General features: G+C 46.2%; 2 protein-coding genes across 6 annotated transcripts in view; both read right to left on the reverse strand.

Moving 5' to 3' along the window:
* The window catches only part of MASP2 (MBL associated serine protease 2), a 32,235-nt gene extending 24,362 nt beyond the window's left edge, over nucleotides 1-7,873 (reverse strand). For all 5 annotated transcript variants that reach the window (XR_005814123.1, XM_040533508.1, XM_040533505.1 and 2 more), the window contains exons 1-2: nucleotides 7,789-7,873; nucleotides 5,856-6,019 (exon numbers count right to left, since the gene is read on the reverse strand). The gene's annotated coding sequence lies outside the window, so the exon portion shown is untranslated. The remainder of the gene's footprint in view (nucleotides 1-5,855; nucleotides 6,020-7,788) is intronic.
* A 123-nt stretch (nucleotides 7,874-7,996) lies between these two features.
* LOC121058244 (somatostatin-2-like) lies at nucleotides 7,997-11,377 on the reverse strand. Its single transcript, XM_040533547.1, has 2 exons — nucleotides 11,012-11,377; nucleotides 7,997-8,320 (listed from the first exon to the last, which is right to left on the reverse strand). Exons 1-2 carry the CDS (start codon nucleotides 11,111-11,113, stop codon nucleotides 8,117-8,119), a joined length of 306 nt encoding a protein of 101 aa, XP_040389481.1. The 5' UTR covers nucleotides 11,114-11,377; the 3' UTR covers nucleotides 7,997-8,116.
* Between the last annotated feature and the right edge of the window lie 1,520 nt (nucleotides 11,378-12,897).

Consider the following 12,897-nt stretch of genomic DNA (forward strand, 5'->3'; position numbering starts at 1 on the left):
AACGAATTCACCTTTGCTGGCTGCTCTTACCCACGTGTTCTGTGGTGCACCCTCAAGGAGACAGAGTTCCCTCGCATTCTGGGCTTGTAACTCGCACTGAGAAGTTCCCAGGAGCTCGTGAGGCTGTCTCTGACTTTCCAAAGTGCTCCCTGTTATTTATGGTTTCTGCCCTCGTGCTAAGTCTTTTCAAATAATTTGGAAATAATCTCCTTAATGCTAGGGCAGTTGGCCCATGACATCTCATTTACCAGGCAGTCTATCTTCCCAGAGAGGTGAAGCCTGCTTACACGTTCTGAGAGACAGGGCGAGTGTCTGTGAGTGCACGTGCGAAAATGGGATGGGACGCAGGAAAACAATTCTCCCTGAATCTTTCGGCCTTCATTACAGTTCTTCTTTTAAGTGCCAGCTCTGATTTATGGCCTGCCATTCAGAGGCCATGAAGGCCTGCAGCCAGAACTGCCCAGCTGTCAGACCAGGACTTAAAGGAACAGGAGACACAATAACCTGTCTCTCTGCCTGCCTAGATCCCACAACTGATATAGGAGCTGACAAAGACGGGTGTTCTTGGCACATGACTTCCACGCAGAGCATTCCTTGGGGCTGGGACTGTTCAGAGGTGGACATACCCTGAACCGCGTGAAGACTCCCCAGGTGCAGTGATATGGATGTAGCCGTATCTCGCACCCCAAGAAAGAGACTTCCTACACTGTGATCCCCACACTCCTGCTTGCTTCCTCCAGGATCTCTGATACACCAGCTGGAACTTTGCCTCCTGTTAAACAGGAACGATCAGTCTTGTTTGATGCACAAGAATCCTGGCAAAGGTGGATCATCTCGCGAAGACTCCTTCTTGAAAGCTGCTAAAAATGGAAGCTACAACTTATCCAAAAAGAAGAATACAAATACACATATGAAATGGCATTTTTTCTGTACACACTCAGTAGTTTCATATTTTAATAGGACGCCACAGTAATAACAAGAATATTGTCAAAATGCAACATGGTGAAGTGAGAGAGGACATTCCCTTACCTCACTCTCCTGGGTTTATGAACCCTCTCACAGCAGTGTGAGTCACACACTATCGAGACCTCTCTGCAATATGGAGACATGCCCATTTTTACTCCGGAATGCAGTGAAAGGTCACCAGTGGCATTTCTTCTCAGTTACTCTGCTTCTAGCCCACTCTATTCCACGGCACGACGAGCTGCCTCCAGGCACCGAACTGGTTCAGTTAGCCTTTTCGGAAGAGCAATCACAAGGCACTTTCCAGCCTGCTGGCTCCCAGCAGTGGGTAAATTCATCAGTTCACAGACGAAGATGAGCATTGCTTGCAAGCCAGTATTTAAGAGCAAAAAGACTGCTGTTTGCTCCCCATGGTTTTGGGCTCCAAAAGGGAACATCCATGGCTTTTTAAGCAGCTGCAGCTCCCTGTCTGTACACCTGCACCTAAGCTTCTGGCAGGGGACCTCTCACCACGGGACTGATTTACATCTGACTAGATTAGCAGCACAAGGCCAAGAGGAGAGGCAGAGCTCTCACGGCAAAGGCTTGCGTGGGGATGTGCCCTGACCTCAGGGCTTTGCTCTGCAGCAGGGGACTCACCATGCGGTCTTGTCCCAGCTAGAAGAGTTAAAAGCACTGTTTAAAATATCACCTTAGAAATACTCTCCCTCCCCTTTCTCTATTAATTAAGCTGCTGCCTGTGCTAAGCTCACCAATTCATGCAGACCAATACACCCACTGCCATCTAGATGACCAGCTCGTTTTCAAATACATAAAAAAGGCACAACTAAATCAGCTAGATTTGCAGACTCTTTTCCTTCCACGCAACAGTGACCAAAGCTACAGATGTGTCTACAATGATGGGCTCTAAAACCATCATCTAGGGGACCAAGGGCCTCCTGGACAATTTCTGCAATGCACAAGCCAGAACAGGCAGCTTTCCACTGCCATGAATCCTTGGCTTCTTCCCCTCTGTCAAGAGGAAACTAACGCAGACCTGCCAAGCACAATCTGGTGAGACAGAGGGCATTTTTAGCAGCAGACTTACCTAGCCAGGAAACAATCTCATGATAGAAGGAGGCTTAACCTCAAGCCAGATTCAGCAAGGTCCCAGCTATAAGATCACTTATAATTTTTTACATTACATGTTAATTAGTTTAAAACAAGAGTCCTCCAGGCCCCCGAGGTACTGCTAGAACAGATAATTCCTCATTCCCAGCTGAATGCCCTGAGCCCACAGAGACATTATGCTCTTTCCTGGCACAGTTACTGATTTCCTTGTGCACTGCAGTCCTGCTAGACAAAATCCCTTACCTGGCCCAGCATATCACATAAGACTGAGACATTCTCTGGGGAGGCAGAAGACATGGATTCAAACTGTTTTGAATTGAAGGGCTTCCTTCACCTCCAAAATACTTCCTCTGAGACTTTATACAAGCCCTACATAATTTTAACAAGTGAGAAGCAGACATGCTGGAAGGTTTGAATCTATATTCAAACAACTCTCTCCAAAGCTCCTATCTTAAGAGACTGAAATATTGGCTTATTTTCATTAGCCTCTCAAGGCTGCAAAATGAGATACAAATCTAAGGATGAGAGCTCAGTCAGCTCCAAAGGTGCTGGAGTCAGCAAAGAGAAATACGCAGATCAGACATGCCTGCTACAAGAGGGCTCACAGGCTCAGGACAGGTAGTTAAACTGATCTCCCTTCGTGTGACACACAAATGCTCCTCAGCAGGCTGGGTTACAGGCTGATAGCTTCTAGAGTCTTTGGTTGTGTTCCCAGCCTAATGTAAAGGCTTATTCACCCAAGCTGATTAACAGCAGCGTGCTGTTCACAGAATATCCTGAGTTGGAAGGGAGCCACAAGGATCACTGAATCCAACTCCTGGCTCCACGCAGGACCACCCAAAAATCAGACCCGATGTCTGAGAGCTTTGTCCAAACGTTTCTTGAACTCTGGCAGGCTTGGGGCTGTGACCACGTTCCTGGGCAGCCTGTCCCATTGCCCGACCACCTCTCGGTGCAGAACCTTTCCCTAGCCCCCAGCCTGAGCCTCCCCTGTCCCAGCTCCATGCCGTTCCCTCGGGTCCTGTCGCTGTCCCCAGGGAGCAGAGCTCAGCGCCTGCCCCTCCGCTCCCCTCGTGAGGGAGCTGCAGGCCGCCATGAGCCTCCCCTCAGCCTGCCCTGCTCTGGGCTGAGCAAACCAAGGGACTCAGACCCTCCTCATATGTGTTGCCCTCTAAACCCATACGATCTGTGTAGCCCTCCTTTGGAAATCTAACAGTTTTATGTCTTTCTTATATTTTGGTGCCCCAAACTGCACCCAAGTACTCAAGGTGTTCTCCATCAGTTCCTGTCTCACTTACATGACACAGGCCCTTTGACTCCTAAATATTTCCTGCTTTAAGAATTTAGTAATTATTATGAGATAAAGAACACATCTTTAACCGGAACAGCTATTCTGCAGTAATGATCTGTCAGAATCTTCATTCTGAAGCATCCCCCCCGTGCTGACAAGTCCCAGTTTGGCGTGTGTCTCTGGGTGACTGATTTTTACGTGCCTGTACTTCTTCATCTCCATATGCAGAACACCCTATAAAACAACCACTGTCTTAGTGCTTACTTTGACTGTAACTCCTTATGAATCTCTGAAGAAAAACTGTCTCTCTTCAACCTCTGTTGGAACAGCAGAGAGCACCTTCCAATCCCCAATCTCTGGTGTTTGCAACATTCAGACCTTCACACTACAGCTTCACCAAAACACACAATACATTAACACTGCCTGTTATTCTGACCTATTCTACAAATACTACAGCGCTCTGGCAACTCCCACCCGCTCCCTGACACCCCCCCCTCTCAAACTCTGCCTAGACAGGAAAAATCCATTGTGTAAGACATTCTCCCAAGGTAGGAGAGGTAATTTGTACTCAGGATTTCCTATGTTGCATGTCTTACATAAAGCTTCCATGCACTCTGAACGGTCAAGGTAATAGCTTCTATCTCTGAACAGTCTTTGTGGAATATAAAATGCATTTACAGCCTGCTGCTGCTGAGGGTTTGTGTGAATACAGGAGCTCAGAGAAGTAACAGAAGCTAAATCTTCAAAGCCCACTTCACAAGTAAGAGAGGCTTTCAGAGCTTAGAGAACAAGGTCACTGAACAAACTATTTACAGGCACTAACAAATAGACGGTGAACAAATGCCTTATTTGACCTGTGTTACACTTCCACTCAACACAAGTTGAGTTGTGGCAGGACAGTCAGCAGAGCCACAAGCAGAGCTACATGTGGCATCATGGCTGGAACACGGCAGAGAGCATGGTGGAGCATCTCTTGGATCATTATTTCCCACCACCAAACCCAAGGCATGAGGCAAATCTAGCCCAGAGTGCCAAGAAAGACAAGAACAGCAGTGCTTCTGTGTCACAGAAATATTGTCAAGTTTGTTGCTATCTAAAAAATCAACTTATCGGATGGAGATTGTCAAAAACAAGTATCTTGTCAGAACACAGTCTGTTAGCCACTGTATTACTCTCTATGGCCAAGAGCAGCATCAGAATTCACTCACCTTAGTGGTGAAAGGACACCCCTTTAGTACAAACCCAACTGATCTTTTCCCAGTTTGCCCAGTGCTTGTATCTGACTCTTTATATTCCATCAGCTACAAAACAGATATTTATTTTTTATTTTTTTAAAATATATGGACTCACTACCTTTCAAATCCATGTTTAATGTCTCTAAGCAGAGCCAAAGAAGATAACGTAAGACACCTTGGCCAGCCATATACTTCATTCTTGCTGCAGTCTTGGGTTTAACTTCAGCTTTCAGTAACTATTATCAATACTAAAGGCTCCTCACAGGCCACGCATTGTTTGAAAACGACAGATACAAAACCACCGGACTATGCAGTACACTTCTGTTCCCACTAAATTTAACTCCGCTTGCAAGCTATCTGATGACAGCCAGAACTTTAGTGAAGTCTGGTCAGATTGAAACTTCCTCCCTTTTCCCAGGCTGAAAATTAACACAGTGAAGTATTGATTCCCCACTAGCTTACCTGACAGTATACATTAAAATGTGATTTTCACTATTAAAAGCACATACAAACAAGTCACCAGGGAAGCTACTAAATATCAAATTAATACCTGACTAGTTCCTCCATGGTATCCATCCACATACACATGTTTTGATCTCAGAGTACATGAGATTTACTCTGTTTTCAACATGGAATAAGCTACCTTGGGCTCCTTCATATTTATCACAGGGTAGAATATGCAGAGTTACGTCTAGCTGCTGAATATACTGTAGTTTCACAGCTCAGCTTGTCCCTGCAATAATTTCTTCACTTGCCTGAAGCTTTATGCATAAGCAAGAGATAGCTTGAGGGGAGTGTGTGTATATGTACGCATATAGTGATTACCACCGTACCATACACTGAATTAGGTGATCAACGCATACAACTGACTTTTAAAGCTTGTCTCCTAGTAAAATAATGCATGTCTTTTTCACTTGCTCCCTGTTTTCTTAATCTGGAGACAACGCATAGACGTTATTCATTTGCTCATTCATACATGTGCACACGCACAAGTATTCTGAGCTGTGATTTTAAAATGCGTTGGCTATTGCATCAAAACAAAACACCCTGTCCCTTCTACTTGACATATACTATTATAAGACCCACAATTATTTAGTGAAACATTTAAATAATAAAACACCCATATATGACACCATTTATAACTCTTCAGTTATGCCCCCCCCATTGAATATGATTTACCATGCTATAGTCACTACTTTTAAATGCTGTCATTAGGCAGGCTCTAGCATCACTTCAGCCTCAGCACACCGACTTACCAAGGAAACTGCAGAATCATATCCAACTCAAGCACTGATTTCAGCACTGATGAAAAAAGCTGGCTCAACTGTGTTGGCCCCTATCCACAGCACGTGCACTGGTGGTGCAGACTTCCTGTTTGGTGCTCAGCCAGTGCTCCTCTGCCTGCATTAGCAGGAACCATCTGCAGGGATGAAAGAAGAGTTCAACTTCCAGCTTGACTTCCAACCTCGAGAATAGCCTCACTACTCTCTCCTCCAGGAACCACTAAATAATACAATGTGCAGTTTGCTGAACTAGCAGTTTCTGGTAGGGGTAATCCCTATCTCCATGGGTTGTGGGGTGTCTCCTTTTCATCACACATAGTCTTCAGCATTATTATCTCAGGCGAGATTTAGCAGTAGACAATAAGGCAACTCCTACTAGAATACTTCCAAGATACTAGTATCTTGGTTGGTCTCATGCTGCAACACAGGTCTTAACAATAACGGCTCTTAGGTGGAACTTGTCATCCATCTACCTTTAGAAAAATAATACAGAGAGACAAGAATCACCGCCCCATTATAAAGACAGGGAAACTGAGGTATTAAAAGGGGAGTAATGATAAAATGTGGATGCCAGCAGCAAAGCAAGGCATAAAACCAGGTCTCCTGCATCCCAGCTGGGTGCTCCAGGCAACACAGCTGGAAAGCTCCATATCCCATTACCCATATACTGAGTCATTGAGTTCCCCCAGCAAGGATCTTATTTTTCATTATGGAGTGAAAAATAAAACAAGCCACAGGGCTCTAACTCCTCCTGCAAGCCAGAGAGACACAGCCAGAAATTTCTATGGCAAACGAGGCAGTGAAAATGCAGCCTGACACAGAGCAAAGTGGCAGAGGCAAGCCAGCCGTCTGGGTGCCGGAGTGGTTGTATCACTCATTATTCAGGGAGAGCGGGGGAGTCTGAAGCGTTACTTCAACTGTAAGAAAACAGGCTGGCTGCTGATTAATCCAAAAGGCTGCTTGGAGATGAGATACCTCATGGTCACCAGCCTCCAAAAACAGAATGTAAAGGCTCAAAACCAAGCCACTACAAATAATTTCCTTCTAGTTCTCACCAGTGGCCAGTCAGGCTATGCAGGCAGGCTCAGTAACTTGTCTTCTTTGTGTGACTGTTTCCAGAAATACAACACAGCACCCCAACACAAACTGTTGCTACTAAGAATTTAAGCAAAATGGAGCAACTGAATATAATATGTCTCCCCCCCCCAAGGTATTCCTGCAAATCAGACCTAAATATGCAAGAACAGGACCCCAGCTGCCTCCTACAAATACCTCAAACATGTCTACCTATAAAATCTATACAATTCCAAAATGGAGCTTCAACAAGTTCCTCAGTGAGCCAAAAGAAATATAGCCACAGTCCTTACTGCTGTGGAGACAGCAAAGGGCACCCAAGAAGAGGAGCAGCAGAAATGTGTAGTTCTGTGAGTAAAACAAGGTGACAGGACTCCAAGAAACCGTGAGAGAACCAGAGTCGAGCCTGGATCATGGGATTACTCCAGCCCAGTTCCGATGCAGAGCCCAACATTTCAGGCATACTTACAGCCAAATGGCACCACAGAGCTGCTCTCAAGACAACCTGGTGTCACACCAAAGGCAGACCAGGGCCAGGCCCTCCTCCCACAGCCCCAGCCACCCCTCCGCCACATCCCTGCACCCTGAGGCTGGGATGGAGACAGGAGCATCCCCCCCCGAACCACAGCCAGTAAAGAAAAAGGGCAAAGGGGGCTGCTCTCCTACATACCCAGGCTCAAAACATCCCCTCTAAGTGCTTGTGACACCTTTTCCTGACTGGGGACTCCCCCAAAGGGCTCTATCATGTCCCAAACTGTTGCTGCCCAAGCACAGCCAGGGCAAAGCCAGTTCCTGGGCCTTACCCCACCACAGCAGGGCTGCACACAGGCACCTGGTCCCTCAGAGGATGAGGAAGCAGCTGTGGGGGCCTTAAGGACTGGGGAGAGAAAGAGCCTCAGCCCCACCACCCACCCTGAGCCCCCTCATGGCTGCGAAGCCCTCTTTCAAAATGGCCACTTCCCAAGATGGCGGCTACCTCCAATGGCGCCCCCCAGCCCCTGGTGACCCGGCCCAGCAGGGTGCAGAGAGGCAGACACGAGTCCCCGAGGCGCCATGCTTTATTCTTAAGGGTGCAGGAGTAAAGGAAGGGAGCTCGGGGGACGGGACGGGCGTTCACAGGCGGGCAGGCAAGGAGCCCAGTGGGGCCAGGCAGGGTGTCACTAGCAGGAGGTGAAGGTTTTCCAGAAGAAGTTTTTACAGGGGGCCTTGCGGTCCCGCTGCGAGAGCTGGGCCAGTCGCCCCAGCGTCGCCCGCTCCTCCTCCAGCTTGCCCTCTTCTTCAAGGTCCGGGGAGGCCACGTCCACGCTCTCCAGCAGCCCCGCCAGCATCTTCAGTATGGCATCTTTCCGGAGTTTGGTCTGCTCCTGTGGGTGGAGAGCAGGGGAAGGTGACAGAGGTCCCAGCCCTCGTGCAGACACCCCCCCCAGATAATTTGCAGAGCTCAGCCAGGGAAGGCGTATGTACATTGTTGTAACTGGAAAGGAGCTGCTAACAAATAGGTACAAATTAGCTGTAAAGTCCCTCGCTGCTTGTGCTAATTAAATTTCAGTGAATGCCAAGCTGCCTTCTCTCCTAGTAAGCCCAGGCTCCCTTCACTGTCCTGACTGTCCAGCATCCATTTTGGGAAGGTCAGGGAAGAGGCAGAGAATACTGAACAATGTTAAATTGAGCACACTGGGGGCCACAACCCACCACAAAATGCTGAGAATTCAGTGTAACACAGGAGACGGTTGGATTGTATCCATCCACTGTCTCTGTTGGCACCAGCATTTGCTAAGGACCATTTGGTGAGCTCAAAAGGTGGACAAACACAGGCAGTGGCAATTGTATTGAGTTTCCTTCACAGAATGTTTACAGATATTTTTGAAGCATTTTCTTAGCACTAATTACAAAACTTGTTTCCACACAAAGAGAAATTAGATGCCATGTTTGTAGCAGAAGAAAAGATAAAAGCCAGTCTGTGCCCATCCTGGATTCCTAGTCCTGCGCTGAAAGTACAGAAGTGTCTTGAACACTGGATGGGCTGGGGAGGATGGGCTGGGACTTGGGAACTCAGCTAAATGTGTCTCCTGGGTCATGTCTTCCTCATAAGCTGCTTTCCTAGCTGTAAGTGCTATATTTTGAAATAACCTGCTCCAAGTAGAGCCACAGACGAGCCCTGTGACGTTAAAAGCCATCTGCTAAAGATTCAGCTCCTTAGTGAAGAGAAATGAAGTAGCTATACTAAAACTCTCAGGAGATGAACTAGCTGCTTCAGACTCAGGGGTGGCAGAGATCTGACAGCTGTTAGAGGATATTCCTTATGCATGATCAGCTGTGGCTGTTAGTGAAATGAGACAGCTCTTCCCTGCACCAATCCATTGCTAACATCCTTTCTGTTTTTTGCTGTTCCTGAGTTGTGTGAGACGAAGACTCTTTGGAAGCAGCTAGAGACCTTAGCACTGATGGGTTATGGCACACCTTTGGGTAGGTGCTCAGTTCCCTGTACTGCTTCCACCAGCACATCAGAATGTACAGATCTTCCTTTTGCATTGTTATGCATTTCATGGTAGTTTATACATAGAATCCTGTTATTCTTCATACTTAAACCATTTGTCTGAGTTACAGTCTACAGTGGTGACTGTAGACATTGGTTCAACGGTGTTTAACATTTTTTTTCAGTTTGTAGAATGCTCTAAAGTGAATCATTATGTCTATTTTGATAGATACTGAAGTCATTATTTTGTAAGAAACCTTGTAGAAGACTGAGAGTCATTACACTTGAATACATTTTTAGCAGAGCCTTGCTTACTGATTTGTTCTGTATAACTTGTTTCTTTTTTTCCTGGCAGCTAGCATTTCCTCCAGATAGAGTTCACTTTTTAAGCACTGGATTCATTACTTTAAGAATGTATGGCTGAAAGTTTACAGTTATCCCCAGAAGGGTTAATCCCAGCCAGCTGCAGAAGCCCTGATCTCTAACAGAAAGCTATCCCTAGCACCTCACACTCTATGTTTCTTTCTTACAGCCAGTTTTGTTGTTAATGGGATGTGAAACCACTCCTAAAGCAGCAAGACACTGATGCATGAGCTGGAGCCAGCACTAAGACAGAAAGAATGATATGGTTATGCACAAAGGAGAAGTTAGTGCCTTTGAAACCAACGTTGGGATCCTTCACTTGTCAGGGTAGCTCCTATCGAGGACAAAAATAACAGCAGTATTACAGATACAGCTGTGAACTGAAGTGGCAGAGTGTTACTGAACACAGCTCAGAGGAACCTCAGGGATGGCAAGGAACAAGCAGGTGAGAAAACTGCGGGGCAAGGGCAAGCAGCGCTGAGCACTTGCTTGTGATAACGTTATGCTATTGTCTCCTACCCCTTTGGCCTCTTAGGGAAATAGTCCAGCAAAACAAAGTTATTATAGTGCTGTAGCTATTATAACATTAGAGTTTTGCCAGTTGGTAGGATAATTATATTGCTATAATAAGTTCTGCCACTGCATAGAGCTGTGCTGGTTCAGAGTGTAATTATTCTAGCAGAACTATGTCGGTATAACTCCCCTTGTGAATACTACTCTGGAAAAAGCAATTTTATTCTGATATAATTACTTCATTTATTATTCCTCTGTTACTTTCCTACTGAACCCATCTTTTAAACATTTGTCCTTCCCATGAGTCCTATTTAAAATATCATCTCCCTTGATCATTTTACCAATTATGTATCTTTTCTCTCCCTCCCTAGTACTCTGCTTCATTCTCTCATGATCTTTCAGCAATCTTATTTTCTCCTTCTCCATCTCTTTTCTGCTCTGTTCTCTTTGCCAGTTTTTCCTTAGTTCAGACTTCACTTTTACAGATCTCTGGAGTCCGCCCTGGTACCTTTACTAAATAAACTGGCTAGCAAGCTGTAGTAATAACCCCTGCTTCAGCAGTGCATGAAGCTGTAGTGCCTTGAAACACAGAAAGGTAGAAGTGTTTACATCAGGTAAAGCCCAACTGCCCTTTTTACCCCTCCCCTGGCTTCAGCATGCTCCCATCCCACCCATCCTCCTGCACAGGGTGCATTATACTCACCCTACTGTTCTGTAATGCGAGTCTCTCTTCTCCGGGCAGTGCAGTGGCTCTCACGCTCCACACCAGCAGCAGAACGGACACCAGGCTGGCCACCAGCTGCATGATGTACAGGCTGTGACTACCGTGCTGAATTAGGAAGACTGGGAGAGGGAGCTGTTTCTGGGCTCTCTTCTGCCTCAGACAATGGCTGCAGCCCCTTTTATAGCCCTCCCCCTAGCCCAGTGGGTGACGCAAACAATTAAGTCTATATCAAAGGCAAATTAGACTTTGGAGAGGTTGTTAACACTTGGCTGCTTGAGTGGGATACTTCAGTGCCTCTGGGCTTTCCATGTGCCAGACCTGTAGACACTGAGGAAGCAAAGGTTTGGGACTCTCCAGTAACATGCTGTTTCTTCACCCCCACAAATTGTAGGCACTATCTATGCCTCCCCTAGTTAGCTGGATTCTGCTTGGGAACATAATGTTGGCTAGAATAGGCCACCAGCTTGCACAAACCTCTGGCCAACACTGGATGATTCAGAGGGAAGAGGCAAAACTTCTGGCCACCAGTATAGATACAGACTTGGACCCTCAGCCCTTGATGTCCAAACAGCTCTGGACTCGAGGGGTTTTTGGACCTAGATCTCTGCATCCAGCGACACATCTCACAGTGGAACACCGGTATGCCTGGCTTCCCCTTTATTGGTGACATGGGGACACAGGTTGCAGCTATGCAGTTATATTAATATCTTGCAAATGTATTTCAGGCTACCTGGAAGCCAGTTTGTGGTTATTGTTTTTTTGTTTCTAGTATTGTTTCAATGTGTCTTGAACCAATCCCAAAAGTATAGGTCAACACAGCGAATCCCAAGTTGGAGATGCTGGATTTAAATGTATTATAGGGAAAAGAAAGTACTGAAAGGCTGGTCAAAGCTGAAGCTGCTCTGTTCAATGAGATTTTAGAAAAAAGCTTGTGATGTGCTGACACTGACTGCAGGCTGCTTGGTATGTGTTCCAGCCACTTCTGGTCTCTGGTTAGCAGGACTTAAGAATGTCTCTCCCTTAGCACAAAATGCTATCGCACCTGTGAGACTGGTTTGTGAGCCCACAGAAGGTACTTTTAAGCACTGCTGCCTGCTTTCCATTGCCCCTGTCATGTGGAGATGGCATCTGCTGTCTCCTTTCTGTGATATGCAGACAGAGCTAAGGATCTCAACTCCCAGCTAACCCTTTCTCCAGAAGCACTCACCTTGTGGCAAGTCCCCTTTCTGACCTTAACAACTAACCCCAACAGTCTAAAGGTAAATGGTTTTACTAATTTAGCACATAAAAAAATACAGCGAGGTGACTCGGCCAAAGGGATGCCGTGGTAGAACTAAGAACAGAAGGCATGAACAACCTGGTCCCCACTTCCACTTCTTACCAGTGCCACAGATCCTGGAAGCAGCATGATAAATCTCTGCCTGCAAATCCAGCTCCTAATGCCAGTTACACCACTCTGGATGCTCTTGAGAGAAAAGATGCCATCTCTTCCATACATTTCTGCAAAGGAATCCTGGATTCCCTCACTGAAAGTTATGAAGAAAAAAAATTCAAAGTAATGCAGACTTGTGGGGAAAAGTGACAATCCAGCAATTGAACTGAATCCAGAAATGAATTTTTCTGAGAACTTTGTAACCCCATTGCTTCTCATCCCTCCTTGTGAGAGCAAACTTCCATGCGTCAGTTTCAGATGGAACATTACCCATTTCTTTTTAAACTGATCTTGCTAGTTTATCAGAATTGCTGTATTACCCCTTCATAATGGATTCTGTCAAACGCTTCCCAGCCTGTCTGGGGCTCGAGACAGGGAGCAGCGAAATAGCAGGCTCCAGCAAGTAAGCAAATCACAGGGACTTGCTAAATGA

The sequence above is a fragment of the Cygnus olor genome, chromosome 21 (assembly GCF_009769625.2).
Source record: "Cygnus olor isolate bCygOlo1 chromosome 21, bCygOlo1.pri.v2, whole genome shotgun sequence".
Lineage (NCBI taxonomy): Eukaryota > Metazoa > Chordata > Aves > Anseriformes > Anatidae > Cygnus > Cygnus olor.